This window comes from Microtus ochrogaster, chromosome 4 (genome assembly GCF_000317375.1).
Source record: "Microtus ochrogaster isolate Prairie Vole_2 chromosome 4, MicOch1.0, whole genome shotgun sequence".
Taxonomy (NCBI): domain Eukaryota; kingdom Metazoa; phylum Chordata; class Mammalia; order Rodentia; family Cricetidae; genus Microtus; species Microtus ochrogaster.
The window spans coordinates 52,353,837-52,373,602 of NC_022011.1; the positions used below are offsets into that span (position 1 = coordinate 52,353,837).

Here is a 19,766-nt window from a genome sequence, read left to right on the forward strand (position 1 = left end):
CTCTCTCTCTCTCTCTCTCTCTCTCTCTCTCTCTCTCTCTCTCCCTTCCATACTTCCTCCCTCCCTCCTTCCTTCCTTCCTTCCTAAGTTGTTTTCAAGATAGGGTGTCTCTGTGTGCCCTTGGCTGTCCTGGAACTCACTCTGTAGACCAGGCTGGCCTCGAACTCAGGGATCCTCCTGCTCCTGCCATTCGAGTGCTGGGACTAAAGAGGTATGCCACCACCACCCGGCTTTCAGCTTTTATTTTTTTGATTTTACATTCCAGGGGCAGTTTCCTCTCCCTCTCTAGTCTCTACCCCGTCCCCGCTCTGTCTGTTTAGGAAAGGGCAGGTCTCCCGTGAGAATCAACAAAACACATGGCGTATCAAGCTGCAGTTAAGACTAAGCACCTCTCCATGCATGAATGCTGGGCAGGGTGACCCAGTATGAGGAGTGGGACCCCCAAAGTCAGTAAGAGTTAGAGACAGCCCCTGCTCCCAGTTAGGAGTCCCACAAGAGGACCAGCAACATGAGTGTAACACAGATGCAGAGTTCAGCCTGCCTTCTTACAGAACACAGGACCACAAGCCCAGGGAGGGCACCACCCACCATGGACAGGGCCCTCCTTCATCATTCGCTAATTAAGAAAATGCCTTCTAGCTAGATCTTATGGAGGCATTCTCTCAATTGAGGCTCCTTCCTTTCATATGACTCCGGCCTGTGTCAAGTTCATGTAAAACTAGCCAGGACAGCATCTAAGTTAGGAAACTCAAAATTGCTTGGCACTCTTTTCAAAGGCTTCTGACTTCTATAACTGCCTGCACTCACATGCAGGTACCCACACATACACACAGAGCCATAATTCATGATATTTTTAATTGAAAAAGCTTGTTATATATTAAGGCTAATAAGCTGAACTTGACAGCTACTGGAGAGGCTGGACAGTAGGACTGCAAGTTCAAAGTCAGCCTGTGCTATATAGAATAAATGGGTTCAAGGCCAACATGGATCAAAATAAAATTTAAAGGGGGATGGGAATTAGAGTTGTATCTTAGTGGTGGGATGCTATGTATTAGCATGCCTGAAGCCTAAAGTTGAGCCCCTTGGTACCACACCCTCACAGCCACATCCTGACTAAACCATTCTTGCTGGGCGTAGGAGTGAGCACCTTTAATACCAGTACTGTGGGGCGGGGGAGGAGGGTCTTTATGAGTTTGAGGCCAGCCTGATCTACACAGCCAGTTCCAGACCATCCAGGCTACATAGTGAGACTCTATTTGGGAATTTTAAAAATACATATATTCTTAACACTTTGCATATTTTTTCCAAATATTTCTGCCTGACTGTTTTTGGTGGCTGCCTACTAATGTTGCTGGAGGAAAGCCGGTAGGTAGGTGCTTCAGAAAGGTTCAAGGACACCTTGGATTCCCGTTCCCATGCTCTTGTCTTCCCAAATCCAGTCCAGCCACTTCCTTGCTGTCCTACACTTTCCCCACGTTCAGCCCTGGGTGCTTTCTGGATTTTGTCTCTTTCTGGAGGCTAGAAGCATGAGCATGCTCCGATCACTGCTCTAGTTAACCTTCAGAGCTATGGGCAGACACCTCTGCTACCCAGGCCAGACCCCAGGCTGAGCCTGCAGGGTCTTCAGAGCAAATGTTTGCCTGCTCTAAGGTTCAGGTCAGGAACACAGGATTAAATGTCCCTTCTAAACAGAAGTGTTGGTAGATGGAACCACGGACACTAACCCACTGACCTGTATAGCAGTATTATGTAGATTCCACGTAGCAGTGACTAGAAACACACACCCACGCACAGACATGCACACATGCGCACATGGACACATACACACACACTGTTGGACTGCATGTGATCCTGTAAAGGTGCAGACTAATCTAAGCCGACCTTCTCAAACTGTTCATGGTGGCACCCATGCTCCCTTCCTCTTGGTCCTTTCTGGAGTGTGGTGGCAGTCCCCAGCACCTAGCTTCAAGCCTGCCAGCCTTTGTCATGCTGCATACCGCACCCCTACCCCACCTCCAGCCCTTCAACTGCCCAGCTGCTCTGGTCCCTTCCACTGGACAGGTAATGGTCAAGTAGCTAAGTCTGGTTGTAGCCTGGACACTGAGGGAAGCTGGCCCACAACTGAGGCTGTAGTCACTCTCTGGCTTCTCGCTCTGGTCACATGAACAGAGTGACCTAAAAGAAGCTGGGGGCAGCCCTCTCCCATTCCCATGGACGGGACAGGGACTGTTTTCATCTATAGGGAGAAGATGCTGTCTCCACTTTCTCCCATGCCAGCTGATGGGACGAGCCCTACCATATTTTCCCATGGGATGTATCTCAAGGGGGATGTTCTGTCCAGGCCCAGGTGTGAGGGAAGCCAAGCAGCAGTGGCTCCGGCTGGCATGCACGTGGAGCGTGAGTACCAAATGAGAAGACCCACACAGCAGCTGCAGCAGAGGGTCAAGTTTAATGGTCACTCTAAGGGATATCGTACATTGTTCAGAGCCCAATCCTAACTCCCCTTGGTCAGGGACACAGCCAGGTGCCCTCAGACCCCAGGCTCTACAAAAGGGGGGCCTGCCCCCAAGCTCCAACTATGTACAAGAGAGCCCACCCCGCTAGACCCTGGGCAAGACTGTGAAGGGAATCGCGGGGACTTCACACTTCACCAGCTCCTTGACTTCACAGCCTGGGGGACAGACCCAGGTCCCCACTGCAGTGTTGGTGAGGTTCTTGCCTTCCAGGGCCCAGCCCCAGCTGGCCCCCACCAAGCCCCTAAGCCTCTGTGCTGGGATGTGGCTTCCAGATCAAGGCTGGAAAAAGCTGAGCTCAACAGCAGCAGGGGAAATTGGGAGGCAGGAGATGGGCAACGGGTGGCCACCCAGGCCTCCTCTGAGAAAAGGGAAAGTGAGGCTCTTCCCTCCTACCGCCCAGGCTGCCCCTTGCCAAGATGAGGTCAAAGTAAGCAAGGGGTGACAAGAGGGGTCAAAGCAGACAGATGTGGCCAGTATAGACCGGGCCAGGCTAGGCAGCCAGACAGTGCCGGCCCCACAAAGATGGGCCATCCTGGTGCTGGTGATCAAATACGGCAGGGCTGAGGGGCTGGGGGACAGGAGGACCTGAACACACACTGGGCCGGTTGTCTATACTGTAACTAGTAGCAGAGTGCTTAACTAGTTAACTAGTAATGCTGCTTCCCTTCAAATTGTTTCAAGGGGTGTAAAAAAATTGCACTTATTTCTATGAACCCCGTGGAGGGGATTCCCAATGCTGCTGTCTCCAGGCGAGGCGTGACAGGACGATGGCCTCAGTGGCCCACTGGTGCAGCGAGGACCAGACCCTACGAGAACCTGAGCAATGTCTGAGGGTCCCTGAAGTAGCTGTGGGCAAGACCAGGGCCACGTGGTGCTAAGGTACAAGAGGTGGCCCAGCCCCAGGTTCCCAGTTCAGAGGAAATGGCCTGGTGGTGCCTGGGCACGACCCATGCTCCTCACAGGACGTCATCAAAGTCCAGCAGTTTGGAGTGCTGGCGGCTCTTCCAGAGGCGGTAAAGCCGGAAGTCAAAGTAGGTCTCAATCATCTGCTTCCCTAGGCAGGAGAGGGAAAAGCCAGGAGGCTCAGGCCTGACCAGGTCCCAGACAGGCCAGACCTACAGCAGCCGTCTACAATCTAGTCAGTCAGCTGGGACAACTCACCTTGGGCAGACAGCTCCAGGGGTGACTCAAAGGTAACCTTGTAAGGAGTCATGAGGGTCCTGAGGTTCTGGAATAGCTTCAAGGAGGGCAAGGTCATGAGTCTGGGGCTAGGGGCAGCAGAACCCACCCTCCTTGCTTAGGACCCTAGGCACGAGAGAGATTTCTGTAGGAGGGCTAAAGCGGGAGGTGGTACCAGGACAAGGAGAAGACCTTGCCCACCTCTCTCACCAGCCTAGAGCCCCTACCTTCTCCCCATTGGGATTCCCCAGAATGTAGCAGCCCATGATATGGATGACATTCGGCTCTGGGTTGACTTTGCTCATCAGGCGGCTCAACCTCTTCCAGAAGCTGGAGGGAAGGACAGACAGCCTCAGCAGAAGCATGGTGGAGGGTGGGAGTTGGAAGGAATACACCAGGTTCAAGACTTCCCTCCCGCAACCCACGGCCCCCTCCCCTCTCACTGGATCATGTCCTCTTCCTTCTCCACTTTGGCAAAGGTGGCCACCTTGTTCTTGAGCAAATACAGGTGTCCAGGGCCGCCCTGTAAGAGGTCATGGTCAGGCCTCAGGGGTGCTAGAGCGGCTGTGAGGAGCCATCCACATACCCAGCCCACAGATGCACAGACACGCCCCCACCACGTGAACACATGCAGTGGGAGCTCGGGCTCGCCACCCCTACCATACTGATCGCTGGTTCTACCTGGCAGAAAATCAGCATCTTCCAGATCTTGGCCCCCTTGTGATAGATGTTCAGCTTCTTCTCTATCTCCTCTGTGGACAGAGGGCTATGAGTGCTGCCCCTCCCCATGCAGGGCCACCCTTCCTGCCAGCCACCAGATGACGTGAGCAAGATACATACCCAGGATGTCCTCGAATGTTGCATGCTCGTGGTCCTGAGAACAGACAGGCCACGCATCAGAGCCCTTGCTAGCCCCCCAAGGCATTCAGGCACCAATAGCTGGGCCCAGGGTAAGAGGTACACTCAGAATCCGTCTGGATACAGAGGTGGGAAGGGCACTCACGTAGAGGATGGGGATGATGGAGGGGTCATCCCTGCGGATGATGGTAGGGATGTACTCTGCTTTTGGCACCTTGGAGGAGATCAGCTGTGGGGGACAGGGAAAGTCCTATGAGATGCACCCCATAGTCAAGGAGGGGAGAGCCTAGGGATGGCCCCCCTGCTCTGCTGTAACCAAGGGTAGAACCCTCTGAAACTTCCCCCAGAAAGCAGAGGGCTGAGACCCTAAGGACCTTCACAACTAAGGTGGAGCCTAGAGGTTCCCTCCCCAAGCCAAGGATGCAGTGTGGGCATGGTGGGGAGGATCAGAGGACAAGGCTGTACTCCACCCAAATGCCATGCGGGTGCATCCAGGGGCAGGCCTCACCATGACCTTGGGTGGCAAGAAGCCCTCAGTTTCACAGGCCATGGCCTCCAGGCCTTTCTCTGTGTCCCAGTCCAGGTCCTCACAAGCCTCATCCAGGGTGCAGTGTGAGCTCTGCAGGTCACTGCCTAGGAGGCAGGAGGAGTCACCAAGACAGCGACATACTACCCATAAAGCCCAACCATGTCCTGGAGGGTCTTTGGGTAGCTGAGAAGGTTATAGTCACAGGCAAACTGCAAGGCTGGGCCACTGACACCAGTGGGAAGCAGCCCCACAGAGGAAGAGTAGAGACATGTGAAGTTGGGACCCAGCACAAACGTCACCTTTGGCTAAATGTGCCCTAAGAGACAGTGGGTACCACCTTACAGATGCCCCAGTTAGCACTGCTTAGCCATTAGTTAACCCCGCCTACGAGATAGGAGATGCTGGGTACTCCCTCTCATAGACAGGTAAACTGAGGCTCAGGGAGCAAAAGCGCAGAAGCCTAGCAGTACTGCATGGGACCCTTGGCAGGGATATGGGCCTAAGAGAACTTGTCAGGGAAACAGGCCAGCCTACAACTGGACACCTACTGTCTCGGGAGTCGTGGGAAGTGTCGGCTTTCATAGGGGTGGGGTCGCTCCAGGACCGGCTGAAGCTCCGTTCGCGCCGCTCAGCGAACGCTGTAGTGAGAGCAAAACCCCCATTAGCCAGAGGGGGCAAGAACAGAGCAGACTCAGGCCCCAGACTGGGGGCTGAGGAGAGGCAGACACTGACAAGGATGGGGCCTGAGGTCACAGATAGAGGACAGAGACCAACGCTAAGTTTCCAGTATTGTGCTCCTAGTTAGGACACTAGGAGTAGAGTCTGAACTGGAGGACATTAGGGTGGAGACAAAAGGCACACTGTGGACCATCGACTGCACTTAGGGTGGAGCCTAGGCTAGGCAGAGCACTGGGTTAGGATACTGGTCAAGTAGGGCCTGGGTGAGACGGAACACTGTTGGGGAAGCAAGACAGAACACAGAGACATGGCTGGACAGGAGCAGAACACTGGGAAAATGGGAAGCCCGAAGGGAAGGCAGAGCACGGCAAACGGGTGGTGCCGGTAGGTGTGTGGGGCTAGAACAGACCGAGGGAGGTGGACTGCCAACATGCAAAGCCCCAGCTTGCCACAAAGCCCCAGCCTGCCAAGCACAGCACTGCCCACTTCCCCAGTACCCATCTTACTCTGGGCCTTCACCCGCCGACTTCCAACCATGCGCAGGTGTTTGCGGAAGTTCCTGAAGAAGAAACCACAGGGTGATGAGGGTCCATAGAGGGGTGGCTCCTGCCCACCTAGTCCCTGACCACGCTGAGGCTGGACACAGAACAGTCTCCCTGAGGCTTATATAGAAGCCCTGCCTCCTCGTGAGATCCTTCCAGAACTCCAGACCACAGGCATGAGTATCTCTCTTGCCAGTTTTGTTTTTTGCTGAGGCTTCTCATGGTCATCTCCACTGTTGCAGAGACACCCTAATATCCTCTACCTGAACCCACACCCACAAGTTGGTCTGGGGGTTTCAAATTGTCCCTTCCCTACTAGGGAGACAGATGCTCTCTTCCCGCAAATTTTGTGCCCTGCCAAGACCCCATGTTTGAAACAGACAGACGGTTTCCTAGGCACACCTCTGAGGATGGTGGGAGTTGGAGAGGGTGGGTTGTGCCATTGGATGAACAGCTTTGGGCTTCAGGGCTAGACGGACATGGACGGGCCAGTTGGCTGCGGTATGACTATCATGTACCCTCAAGTATATCTAAGTCCAGGGGCTGAAATGCAGCCTGGTCACATGGCCTCTCCTGCCTGCCACGTCCCCAGAGCAGGGCCAGGCCAGTGGTCGCCACCACCCTTCCCCCATCAGGTCTTCCAGGGCCAGGAGGGCCCTGGCCAGGCCAGTGCAGACCAGAGACAGACCCTGGTGGCGAGTGGCTGGCAGGCCCTACCTCTGGATTACAGACGCGGAATCATTCTCCCGTTTCCGACGCTTCCTCTCCGCGTAGCCCCTGAATACCCTGAGAAACCGCCGCAAGTCAGCACTGCCCTTGGCTGAAGGCAGGAGGGACACAGACGTGGAGACAGAGGTGCAAGCACAGGGCCCAGGGGGCATCCGAGGCCCAGCTCCCAGCAGGCCCTGCCAAGGCCTAAATGTCCACAGGAAGCTGGACTAATGGGAACTCAGTACTATCACTGCCCAGGCCCAGGGTCCCTGACCTGCAGACATCTATCCAAGGGTGGGAGGGTCCCCCAGGACAAAGGCTGTGCCCCTAAGTGCACAATGCATGGCATACTTACGAGATGCTGAAGTCACGGGGTGAAGAGGCGGCAAGAGAAAGAAGACAAAGTGAGTGTGGGTCTCTGGCTCCCTTCAGCCCCCCAGGTCCCCTAAAGGTGGTTTCCTGATGTCTACTGGACTCAAGGCCAGCTGTCAAAGGGCACCAGAGACTGAGTCACTGGCCCATAGCACCAGGTGCTGGGTTCTGGCCAGGCAAGGATGGGGTTTGGCTCTACAGAAGCTTGCCTGTGCCCTGCCCACTTTGCCATAGCAACTGAAGGTAGAGTAGGACCGCTTTGGTGTGGGAACCTTGCTTCTAAGGCATATCTTTGGGAGGACAATTTAGACACATGTCAGATAAAGAGGAAGAGACCTCCAAGAGGTAACTGTCACCTGTCACATGAAGCAGAATGAGGTTGGAGTATGGGGTATACATGAGGACCAGACCTCCCCACCCCCAAAGCACTTAGTGCTGGTGTTCAGCTGTAACTCTGTCTGGGTCAGGTCCCCTAGCAAAAATGAAGATAAAAGGCCATGAGGAAGTAGGTAGGCTGAGCGCAGGGGATGACCCGATGGGATGTTAGTAAGGAAAGAAGCAGAAAACAGTGAAAGAATGGTCAGAGGGAACCTGCTGGGACTCAGAGCCCCAGATTGGTCCATCAGCACAGTGTGGCATATGCAGCTGCTCACAAGTAGACCCCAGCTGGGCCGGGGGCCGGGAGAGAATTGTCACTATCTCCTAAGCCCTAGACTCTTGCAGTGGACAGTGGACTCACGCTTGCATAGTTGTGGTTGCCGTCTGGAAGCTGAAAAGATTTTCCTTGGGGAACCAGGTACGGATGGGGACATCATCTAGAAGAGAGAGGAGGTTATGGCTAACAAGGACAGGTGTCCCAAAGCCTGATCCCTCCCTTTTGGGAGGAGACTCTGGGCCAGTTGGGTCAGCAACAGTAGCAGAGTCAAGGCAATAGGACAGAGTCTTCTCAAGGAAAGCAAAAGCCGGCTTGGGATAGGGGTCTGAGATGTAACTCCACTTTTTCTTTTGAGAGAGAGAGAGAAGGGAGAGGGAAGGGAGGAGAGGGTAGAGGTGTCAATCCCGCTGGAGCTAGAATTACAGATGGTTGTGAGTGGTCTAATGTGGGTGATAGGAACCAAACCCAGGTTCTATGCAGGAGCAGTTAGTGTTCTTAACCACTGAGCCATCCATCTCTCTGCCCCTGGCTTGAGGCTTTCTCTGTTAAATTTCCCGTTAGCTGTTAGGAGTGTAAGGAGTCTCCTCGAACACTGGCGTCACCTTTTTGTCTCCCCTGGACATAAGGTAGCCCTTCTCAGCTACTACCTGGTGAGACCTTCCCCTCCTCTTACTAAACTAGAGGTCCTGAGAGTGGAGACTACCCTGCTGAGGGCTGTCCACTTCCCAGGGTTCCCTAGAGTTATCCTCTGAAGTCTAGGCTTGAGGCTGCTGGAATGTTCTAAGGGGACAGTCATGTTTTGTGGGGAAGGGTAGAACACAGCATGCCTGCGGTATTCAAACTCCTCCCTCCAGTTTACCAATGCTAATCTCAGGGCTCCAATAACTTCCCCTCCCTTGCAGTTTCTGAAGACAGGCTTATCTTCCATTAAGCCTTGTTCTTTACCTCTTCAAGAACCTCCCAGGCCCCCTCCTCCAGGAAGTATCCTTGATAAACTCTAATAAATTTGGTTGGGATCTGAGGGAGGCCACAACTCATAGGATTTGGGAAGAAGGGTGAGCCCAGCGTGAAGAGATTTCATCCTTCACACCAGCTCGGCAGTGTCTGCTGCTGCTAAAGGCCAGCAGGCTTCCCCCACACCCGTCCAGGTCCAGATAAGGCCTCTCACCAGACACTCGGTCAACGCTATACATCCTCTCCAGCTTCTTGTTGCGGCCAGAAGCCTCAGGTAGAGGTGGCTGTTCCAGCCCAAAGGCCCGAGGGGAGGGACCAGGGACCAGCTGGGCACATCCTGGGCATTCTTTGGAGCCCTGGCGGCTGCCGGCCCAGCTTTGGCAGGGCCTGTTGATGTCCTCCCGGCTGCTGCCTGGGCTGGCACGCAGGGGCTGGCTATGATGGTGAGGGTGCCGCTCCCGCTGCCTCCTCCCCTTTACCACTGCTAGCTCTATGGCTTCAGCTTCAGAGCTGGGTAGCAGGGCTGGCTCTCTAGAGATGGTGTACACGCGGGGCTGGGGGCCCTCTGTAGCCGGCTTCCCACTGACCACCTCATCAGAGATGCTGCCCTCATAGCGGCCATTGGAGACGAGGGAGAGGCGGCGCTTGTTCTGGGGGGCAGGCTGCATCTCCGGGGACCCGTCGTGGCCGGAGTAGGCGTCAGCCAGCAGGTGGTCTAAGGGAAAGACACCAGGTGAGCCTTCAGCCTGCTGGTCTACCCTCCCAGCCTCCGCGGGCACACAGAGGGCAACAAACACTAAGCTTGATGAGGGAGTTCTGGGTGCTAGAGAAGGTTCTGCTAGGTGTCCCTGTTCCTCTTATTTGGGCCTGAAGCCCTTGTGTGAGTATGGACTGGGGTGACAGACAGGCCTTACTACCTGTCATCATCAGGGGTAAGAACAGATAGGCCAGTCCACCCCACCCCCCACGAGCCTGCAGATACACCCATTTGCCTGATGCCAACTTCTCCCCTCCCCCCTTCCGACCAGCTGGCCCCCGAGACAGTGGTGCCAGCCCTGGGGGTGCCAAGAGGCCTGTTGCCATGCCAACAACCCAGGCTGGGAGGGCGCCATGGAGATGGGTGATTGGAGCTTCTCCTGGGGTTCTGGGCTCTGGAGGGCAGGGGATGTGAGGAGGAGAAGCAAGCGAGGCGTCTAGGTTGGCTCACACTCACACTCTGCTGCCCCTGGCCCTGGCCCGGGACAGAGGACTCACCCTGCACAGCCCTTTTGTTTCCTGGGCCCCTACCTGCACCGTTGCGGTTCTCAGGGTGACTCTGGGACAGGTACTCTCCAAACGCTCGAGCTGCTCTGCAGGGTAGGCAGAGGGAACACAATCAGTGCACGCTGGCCACCCGCCTTCGACAACGGCAAGACCCTCCCCACCAGACCTCCCCCCACCCTAGCCCTCCACACCAACATGAGAAGAGGTGGGCTCTTTTCCACCCACCACAGAGAACCAGGACATCCTGGCCACGGACCTCCGACCGCTCTCTGTCCGATCTGTCCAGCCTGTGGGCGTCAGGTTGTAAGGCCCGAGGCCCACTCTAGTCGGAACTGGAAAGCTGCAGGGGGCCGGGGCAGCAGCACACAGCACAGCGGAAGCCGGCAGCGGCTACCTGACCTCCGGTCAGCCCGCCGCACTCACCTTACTTTGGCCGCTACCGAGGACATGGCCTCGCTCCTCAGCGCCCTCCTCCTGGAGGCGGCGGCACCCATGGTCACGGTGCCCGCGCATCCCCCGGGCTTCAGAGCGCGCCCCGCGCCCGCCGCCTCTGCCGGGGGAGCCGTACAGCGCCTAAGGTCGCGCTAGGTCTCGGCCTCAGGGTCAGGGTCACACTCAGGCCCGGGCCCCGCATGGCCGCACCCAGCGCCCTGCAAGTCCAGCCACTGTAGGAGAGCGCGGCTGGACCGGGGGCGGTGCTCCGCCTCCTGACTGACGCCAGGCCTGGCACCACCCCCATGATGACAGATACGGGCGTGGCTAAAAGGCGGCTCCTCCCGCGGGCTTTCTTCCTGGGGCGACCCTCCCTGGACTAACAGGTCAGGCCCTTGTACGCCTAGAGGTGAGGAACACTTAACAAAGCCGAGAGCTCACCTTGTTTTAAGGGAAACCTTAGCTCCATCCAAACCCGGAGCATCCTGCCTGCCCAGCCTACAGTTGCTGCCTGGATGTTACAGGACCACCCTGTTGGGACCTTCCTCAGGCCCACTTAGCTCTTTACCATAGCAGCCTTCACACCGGAGTGAAATACCACACAATCAGACCGAACTTTATTAATACACCAATCCCACGCTCCCATGCCTCACAGAGGCTTCAGAGCCCCTCAGTATTGCTTGCTGTGGGAATAAAAGGTGAGCCCACGAAGAGGAGAGGCCCATGACTCCTCTAACACAGCGTATGTCCACAGAAGAAACCAGATGGATACACCACCCAGCTTGATCTTGTCAGGCAACTGAAGCAGCCTCCAAGGAGTGGGTGCAGCCTCAGCCTAGTGGGCAGACCCAGGGGAGGACTGTGCTGTACTGTGTTAGTCCAGGCAGGAAAGGCATTAGAGTTTTGGCCCCTGCTCATCTTGACCAGGGAGCCAACAGCAGGAATCCTGAGGCTGTTCTGGGGAAGTCAGGCCTGAGGGCCCTTGCCATAGTGAAGACTCATCCTCCTGCAAGCAAATCATACATGGTCAAGATATGTCAAGTAGGGGCTGCCAGGTCCCAGGCTGCATCATCTGGAGTGGGAAGGAGTGTCCAGCCCAGAATCAGAGACTGGGGGCAGGCCCAGTCTGGGGACCTCAGAGTGGGCCCAACTGAGGCTCACTGGCAGAACAGGGCCCAGCACCTCACCGAGTCAGAGTCCGACTCAATCCCAGTGCTCTGGAAGTCAGCGTATGTCTCCTTGGAGATGTCTGGCAGCTCCTCCTCAAACTCTGTCTGATAGTCAGACTCGTCTGGAGCAGAAGAAAGGGCTACACTGGTCCCCTCCCCAAGGACAGTGGCTGTGTCCAGCACCGCTAAAGCTAAGGCAGAACACGGCCGTAGACCCACTGTCCCTAATCCCACGGTAACACAAACATAGTCCTCTATGCAGTCCCAGGGCCGCAAGACCCAGCGACACAGCGCACTTGCCTCTGCGCACCTCATCCACCAGCTGTCCCATACGACTTTCACAAAACCACGGAGGAAGCTGGTCCTCCTTACCTACCAAGCATGCCCGGGGGCCCGGTCAGGGCTGGATAAGGAATGGCCAGCACAAACTCACCTCAGTGGCTGGGCTCCTGCCCTGAGAAGCCCCCAGGGCACCTCTCAAGTTCCTTTTTAAGATGGAACATGCAGCAGGGAATGCAGCAGAACATGTTCTGTTGCAAAACAGGGGTGAGGTGGGGATGGTGGTTGATGACCCCACTGCAGGGACCTGGCCCTCAGGCTCCCCTGAAGGTCCGTAGTGTGGTTAGGATGCTATGTGGAGTGCTGAGGGAGAAGCCTGAGTGGTCAAGGGGACAATCTCATTGCTATGGGAACTCTTGGGCGGACAGATGGTCTCGAGGTCTCAACAAAGGGGAGCAGCAGTGGTTAAGCTTCTTGGTCAGCACAGCTCAAGTGCCAGTGACTTCAAGAGCAAGAGTGAGGGTCCAGAGTAGCCTGTCCCTACCTTTGTGACACAGGTCTACTTTCTGGACATCTAACTCACCGTCCACTGCAGTCACCTTGGCCGGCTCAATCCGTGACACAATCTCAGCAAGGTCGGTGAAGGAGGCACTGGGGCAGGTGAGCACCTGGAAGGAGGCAGAAGGCAGCACGGGGACTCAGATTGCACACAGACGGAGTGGACAAGAGGATGCTGCCAGTGCCCTGGACTCCCACCCGGCTAGAGCCTCCATCCTGCTTCTCACCCCACAGTCCTTCCTCTTGCTCGTCCCCTGATGGTCCTGCAGCATCTTCTCCAGTACGCCACTCCGAACCCAGATGTCGAACACCGTCCGCCCATGTTGATACCCGACTTCCTGTGTACATAGGAGGCCCCAACAGGAACTTGAGGGAGCCCCTTCTTGCGCTTTTAGAAAAGAGGCTGAACTGACCCCCAGTCCCTCGTCCTTAGCTGCTGACACTCACACAGATCTCGTCAAACTTGCCGAAGTCCAGGGTGCGGTAGCTGTCGATGGGAGGCCTCAGATACTCGCAGTAGTCGCTGTTCTTCACCATCTCCAGCTGCCGGACGCAGCACACATAGGCCAGGCGTGTCTGAATCTCTGCCATGTTCAACACCTGCCAAGAATGTTTGAGTCTCCTACCTTGGCCCTCCCTCCAAACCCAGACACATGGTGGGCTCTGAGCCAAAGTCCTGAAGTTGTGACCTAGTGAGCCCCTCGTCCTCCACAGTTGGTCCCAGGGTCTGGGAAGTAGTACAAACAAGTGTCCCAGCTGGGCTGGGTTCTGAGCTTGGGAAGTGCTTCTACATCCCTATGGCCAGGGATGGCACAGGGAGGATGAGAACACAAGCCCCAGAGAGGCTATCTAGTCTGTCTGGTACCTTGACTTTTGTGGCTAAGGGGTTCCAGCGTTTCCAAAGTAGCCACCATCCAGACAAGGCATCACCGTAGTTGGTGAGGTCCATCTCATCCCGGCTGCCAACATCAATGGCAATCACAACCTTTGCCCCCATGGATCTCGCTACATCCGCTATGGAGAAAAAGGTAGCCTGGTCACCATCCAGGTTAAAGATGCAAAACCAGGGTATGGGGTAACATTCCTGGAGGAACGGGAAGAACAAATGGGAGGCAGACCATGTGGTCCCTCTCTAGTATTCTTCCTGGGCCTAGCAGGGGATCAAAAGTCCCAGCTTGTGTGTAGCCATGTGCACAGAACTCTGTTCTGAGCCCTTCTGAGTATGTAGCCAACAGGTAGCAGGTACGGCCTCACACACAGTACACCCAACACCTGCAGACTGTTAGCTTCCAACTGTGGGCACAGATGGAAATCAATTGCTCCTGGTTTGTCTCCTTGGCCTTTGTTCTGTTGCTGCTGTGCTAACAGGCAGAGCCATATGCTGGGAGCATGCTGTGCGCATGTGCAAGCATAGGCACATGCGCATGAGTTCTCTATGAGCTGATGCCAGCCTGACATTTTCTCTTGGCATACTCCAAGGAAAACGTGTACCACCCCAGCCTTCCTGGTGCGGAGGCGGTTATGGCAGGCAGCCACGGGGCAGAATGACCAAAGAGCTACGTACCAGCATGGGGGGCACTCCCCCACCCTCAGCAGTACCTGGAAGGTTGTTGATGTAACCCCCATCCATCAGCAGGTGTCCATCCTTGGGGTCGCAGAGAGGGGGCATGTAGCCCGACAAGGACATGCTTGCACGGACATACCTCCACAGGGAGCCTGGAGCAGCAGGAAGGTATGGTGGGAAAGGCGCTAAAGAAGACCCTCCCTTTCTCTGCCCTCTGTGCTCCCTGTCTCAGAGCTGTATCTCTGTCGTCTGAAAGCCCACAGATCCAACCTCTGGGGAGAACACTAAGCTTGACAGACCACCACCAGACCTCTCATCCCCAAAGGGCTTTGCCTTGAAAAGAGATGGCATTGAAGTATTCCTCTGTGGTCCCCAAATATCCCACTTTGCCCAACTGAAGAATTCTGTGCCTGAGCACATCCCTAATTCTGCTCCTTTCCCAGAGGCCCTTTTACTCACCTGAGACCCTCGCCCCTGCCTCACTTCACACAGTGTGCCTATGGCAGAGACATTCTCTGCTCCCTATGCAAATGTGGCTGTGACCTTCCTTTGTAAGACCCTCAGGGCCCTCATGGAGCTGTGTGTCCATGCCCCCATACCTGACTAAGATCCTAGAGCTACTGGCCCCACTAAGACGACGCTATGGTGGTTTTGGTTGGAGAAGGCTCTCACCATCTGTGTGAACCCGCATGGCAGAGGCTGTGATGTCGGTGGTGATGGCAAAATAGGGGAGCCACAGGTCCTGTGAGGAGGACAAGGATCAGAGGAACCCTCCTTTCAACTGTTCCCTGCCCCACACTGGCAAGGCCATCTAGGGACAGAGGAACGTGGGGAGAAAGCAGGACGGTGTCAAGTTCGCTGAGCATCTAGTGCAAGCCAGGTGTGACAGGGACATACCTCAATCTGCCGGTCTCTGAAGATGCTGCTGATGCTGCTATTAAAGCCAGTTCCAGAAAACATAGATGTGATTGGGTAGGTCAGATCTAGTATAGTCTTCACCACTGATGTCATATCCTAGAGACATGGGAGACTTTTAGTGAGGAAATCATATTTCTGCATAAGAATAGGGGCGACCAAGAAAACCCCCAGGTCCAACTGCCTGAAGTCTCAGGAGAGCACTCCCTGTGGGCTTGAGCCTTAGTGTAGACAAAGAGGCCAGCAGAAGCTCCTGGGGCTTAAAAGCTAAGAGCCTCCCATAGCTCCACACCCCTGTCCCTTCCTCATGCAGCTATACACTGAGAGCCCTTCAGGACTCCAGAAGACCTGTGCTCTGGGCATCCAAAGTTTCCTACACAGTAGAGGGAGCGCTCAGCTAGACAGAGCCACCAGCCCTGGACCCTTCCATATGACAGATGAGTGGCACGGAAAACAAGGAATAAGACAGCCTGAGATTCTACCCAAGATCTGAGCCAGGGAGGCCGCTGGACAAACTCCCTCTTTCATGGCTGGTGGGTACGTATGCCCATGGCTCCACCCCCATTATGTCCTGTAGTCGTCTCCTGCAGGGCAGCCACTTCAGCAAGGTAGCACAGCTTAATTCACCCTCAGTGGGGGGAGCAGCCCAAAGGGCCCTGATTCTCCCCACTGCTGATCCTTAGCACAGCTGAGCAGGAGGAGAGAAGGAGAAACACTTCCCACAGGCCCTGGGCTGGGCCTCCCAGTCCATGACTACAATCTAAGCTGTTGTACACCAAGGGGACACATTTTCCTGTGGTAACTGCTCTTAAAGGCCACCCCCAGTGACCGCTGACATAGCACTAAGAACAGGATGTGTCAGCAGGCTCTCTTTCCATGAGAGACAGATTTCTGGACAGGGCCTCAGCTGTGCCCTCAGCTCTGTGGATGCAGCAGGGAGCCCACTCCTCAGCTCTGCACACGGATGACCAATTTTCTCCTCTTTGGAAAAGGAGAGCACAAAATCTTTTGATCCCACGCATGTGGTTTCAGCAGGGTTCCATTTGTTCCACAGGAGCAGCCCAGCCTCGAGAAGGCTATGAGCGGCCTGCTGGCAAGGCAGAACTAAGGGAACCGGTTCTGCTTCCTTTGATTTTGCTTGACGCTTTGATTCTGATTCTGGTGTCCATTTTTGACAAGGCTGAACTAAGAGCAGAGAAGTGCCGGCTCTTGTGTAGCCTGGAGCCCACACTCAGCCCCTCCTGGTCTGACTCACACCAAGGCAACACTCCCTTCCCCCAAACCATCCAGGGCTAGGTAGGCACCAGGCAACAAGGAATGTCTCCTAGGCATGCTGGAATGATCCATGCTAACCAAACTGAAGCTGCATACCCTGCCTTGCCTTGGCCTCAGAAACCTGAGGCATGGCTGGGGCATGGGAGACTCTAGGAGTATTTGGGGGAGGGGATGAATGTAATCAGAATATACTGTATGAAATCCTCCAGCAACTAATTAATAAAAAGGCAAAAACGACACCAAGTTGGGAAGAAGACATGTTGAGGAGATTATGGGGGGTTGGAAAGGGTAAGTAGAAAGTAGATATGATAATACACATATAAAAGTCTCAAGAATAAAAACATGCCGGGCGGTGGTGGCGCACGCCTTTAATCCCAGCACTCGGGAGGCAGAGGCAGGCGGATCTCTGTGAGTTCGAGACCAGCCTGGTCTACAGAGCTAGTGCCAGGACAGACTCTAAAGCCACAGAGAAACCCTGTCTCGAAAAACCAAAAAAAAAAAAAAAGAATAAAAACATGTTTTTTTAAAAAAAACCTGAGACCTGTAGTCTCCTGATCTTGACTGACTGTAGTTCCATCTTGCCTCCCTGCCCATTATAGCCCATGGTTGAGCTGTGCCTCTTGCTTCCTGAGACCCTAGGGTCCACTAGCTCCCCCTTCACTGGCACTGGGCCTCCATGTTGTCACCTGATAAACCTACGCATTAAGACCACCTTCCACACCTGCCTTACGGCCTCCTGCCCCAGCCTACCTCAGGCCACCTCCCGTCACCTACTCCCAGCCATCTCCCACTACCTGCCCAATCTTTTCCTGCTTTATGCTCTCCACCTGCCACAGAGGCCACACTCTGACCTGCGAGCCTTCCTGAGGGTGGAGGGCACCTGCTTACCTCTGCCCATTGCTTAGCACGGATCCGCATCTGGCTGTAGCTCCGCTCCTCAGCAAACAGAGCACTCATAAAAGCCCCAATGGATGTCCCTCCGATCATGTCCACCGGGATGCCACACTCCGCTAGGGCCCTCAGGATACCCACCTGGGCACAGCCTCTTCACCAGCAAGAAGAGAGGGAGAAAATGAGTACCATAGTCAGGCCAGCCCTTGCCCTCCATGCCGTGTGTGCCTCAGAGGCGGGTCACATGCTCAGATTAATCTTCCCTCCTCAGAACCAGAAGTTTACATGACCACAGACAATGGGGCAAAGAGAGGAGAGGCTCCCAGAGGGTTCCGGATATAATTTAAAATCCCTCTCTCTGGCGGTGCACAGATGACCGAGGGGCTGAGACAGGAGAGGATGGTTTTACTGAGGAAAGCCAGTGGGTGACTGCTGAGTCCAACAGAGTGTCACAGAGGCTGAGAAGCTGAACAGACTTTGCCACGGTTGCAGGTGGGGAAAACTGGAAATGAGAGCCCTCTAGGAAAAAAAGGGTCCTGGTGAACACCAAGGGCTGCCCCTAGGAATCAAAGTAAAACAGAAATGAGCCAGCCCCCATGAAGACCAGAATCCACGTCCTCATTTTTTTTTTCAAACCAGGCTGAAGTTATGACCTAAAGCCTCAAAACCAAGCATAACAAGTCATAAAAGAAGAAAAGACCTCATGACTACAAGACAAGATTAAAAACAAACACCACGAATGGACCGAGGACTAGGGGTGGTAGAATACTTGCCTACCGTATGCACACTTGGGTTGATCCCACTACCGTGCACTTTAGAGAAGCCACGAACGGTCTGTGTGGGAGAACAAAGCGCTGGGTGTACGCCCGCAGGAATATACTAGTGAGCTTAGTAAAGGAGGCAGATGCGCAGCACACAGCACAGAGGTGTGACTCCGGTTACAGGAGGGGTCCTCTAACAGGCAAACTTATGAACATGGAAGGAGGAAGAGTTACCAGAGGGGGCAGAGCATGGCTGAATGTGCAGTGAGTACAGTTTATTCAGGATGATGAAACAGCCTAGAAATAGATAGGCCTGACAGCTGTACGACAGTGAGAACGTATTTCGTTGCACTATAACGGTTAAAATATTCATTTACTGTACATATATTTAGCACATAAAAAGAATAACATGTAATATCGCCAGAAAAAAAATTAAATATGTAGAACTCTTAAAACAAAAGTTGAGCTTGGCATAGTGGTGCAAGCCTTTAATCCCAGCACCTGAGAGACAGAGGCAGGTGGATCTCTGTGCGCTCAAGGCCAGCCTGGTTTACTTTTACTTTAGGTGTGTGGATGTTTTACCTGCATGTGTGTCTGTACAGCCTGTGCATGTAGTGTCTGCAGAGTCCAGATCCCTTGGGACTGGAGTTACAGGCAGTTGTGAGCTGCCATGTGGGTCCGGGGAAGTGAACCAAGGAGAGTAGACAGTGTTTTTGAACACTGAGTCTTCTCTCCAGCCCTGGTTTACGTAGTGAGTTCCAGGACACAGAGAGACCATTTCCTCAAAAAACAAGTAAACAAAACAACAACAGAAACAACAGAGTTGAGAGCTGGGTGTGGTGGTGCATGCCTTTAATCCTAGCACTCTGGAGGCAGAGGCAGGTGGATCTCTGTGAGGTCAAAGCCAGACTAGTCTACATATAGAGTTCCGGGCCAACAGGGTTATATAGTGAGACCGTCTCACAAAAAGAAAAGGAAAAAAAATCCCCAAAAACAAGAGTTGAAGAAATTAAAGACAGGATTGATAACTGACAGAGAATGGGAAACTATAAGCAGGATGAAGTGGAGATTACAGACATGAAACACATAACTGGGATGAAACAACCAACAAATGAGTTTGAAGAAGACTAGACACAGCTGAAGAGCAATGCGGTGTAACTTTCTCTTGCCAGCAGAACTCAGATATTGCTCCCCTGAAATCAGAGCAGCTGTGACAACCTGCAGGACAGAGGCCTTGCACAGCGGGGCCTCCTGCACTTTTCTCCTCTTCCCTTAGCTGTCCTTTCAAAGGCCACACTTTTGCTTTGTTGACACTTTCTAATGTATGCTTTAATTTCAGCTCTTGTCTGTTTTTGAAGACACTATATCCTGTACTGGCCTCAAATTCACCTTCCTCCTCAGCATCCTGGGCGCACTGTTCCAGAATATAGGCAGGCTGGTCTTTCCACTATGTCAGAATTTACTTTATAAATAACAAGAAACTCACAAGCTACCTTGATTTCATTGGCTGCAACTTATCAAGCAGCCCTGATTTCCCTAGATAGCTGGCTCTCCCAAGCTCTTTTACTGCAGTCTTAATTATGAATTAACTTTCAAACTGCATATTAAATAGTATGTGTGTGTGTGTGTGTGTGTGTGTGTGAGAGAGAGAGAGAGAGAGAGAAA

The 19,766-nt window shown here is 54.2% G+C and overlaps 2 protein-coding genes across 6 annotated transcripts in view; both read right to left on the reverse strand.

The window, feature by feature from the left end:
* Positions 1-2,430: 2,430 nt before the first annotated feature.
* On the reverse strand, positions 2,431-10,961 carry Nsmf (NMDA receptor synaptonuclear signaling and neuronal migration factor). Of its 4 annotated transcripts, XM_005346350.2 has the most exons (16): positions 10,681-10,960; positions 10,282-10,343; positions 9,209-9,709; positions 8,125-8,200; positions 7,369-7,374; positions 7,020-7,088; positions 6,267-6,319; positions 5,631-5,720; positions 5,062-5,186; positions 4,699-4,782; positions 4,536-4,569; positions 4,377-4,447; positions 4,139-4,218; positions 3,923-4,025; positions 3,678-3,753; positions 2,431-3,570 (listed from the first exon to the last, which is right to left on the reverse strand). In XM_005346350.2, exons 1-16 carry the CDS (start codon positions 10,749-10,751, stop codon positions 3,473-3,475), a joined length of 1,599 nt encoding a protein of 532 aa, XP_005346407.1. In that variant the 5' UTR covers positions 10,752-10,960; the 3' UTR covers positions 2,431-3,472. The 4 variants fall into 4 exon arrangements, with proteins under 4 accessions (XP_005346407.1, XP_005346412.1, XP_005346410.1 ...); XM_005346355.2 differs by lacking the exon at positions 5,631-5,720 and having other exon boundaries at positions 10,681-10,961; XM_005346353.2 differs by lacking the exon at positions 7,020-7,088.
* Positions 10,962-11,279: 318 nt separating this feature from the next.
* The window catches only part of Pnpla7 (patatin like phospholipase domain containing 7), a 77,692-nt gene continuing 69,205 nt past the window's right edge, over positions 11,280-19,766 (reverse strand). For both annotated transcript variants that reach the window (XM_026778891.1, XM_005346358.2), the window contains exons 26-35: positions 17,338-17,494; positions 15,157-15,273; positions 14,932-15,001; positions 14,295-14,411; positions 13,561-13,709; positions 13,143-13,295; positions 12,923-13,033; positions 12,721-12,805; positions 11,877-11,980; positions 11,280-11,695 (exon numbers count right to left, since the gene is read on the reverse strand). In XM_026778891.1, the coding sequence (XP_026634692.1) occupies positions 11,585-11,695; positions 11,877-11,980; positions 12,721-12,805; positions 12,923-13,033; positions 13,143-13,295; positions 13,561-13,709; positions 14,295-14,411; positions 14,932-15,001; positions 15,157-15,273; positions 17,338-17,494 (1,174 nt within the window). In that variant the 3' untranslated portion in view covers positions 11,280-11,584. The remainder of the gene's footprint in view (positions 11,696-11,876; positions 11,981-12,720; positions 12,806-12,922; positions 13,034-13,142; positions 13,296-13,560; positions 13,710-14,294; positions 14,412-14,931; positions 15,002-15,156; positions 15,274-17,337; positions 17,495-19,766) is intronic.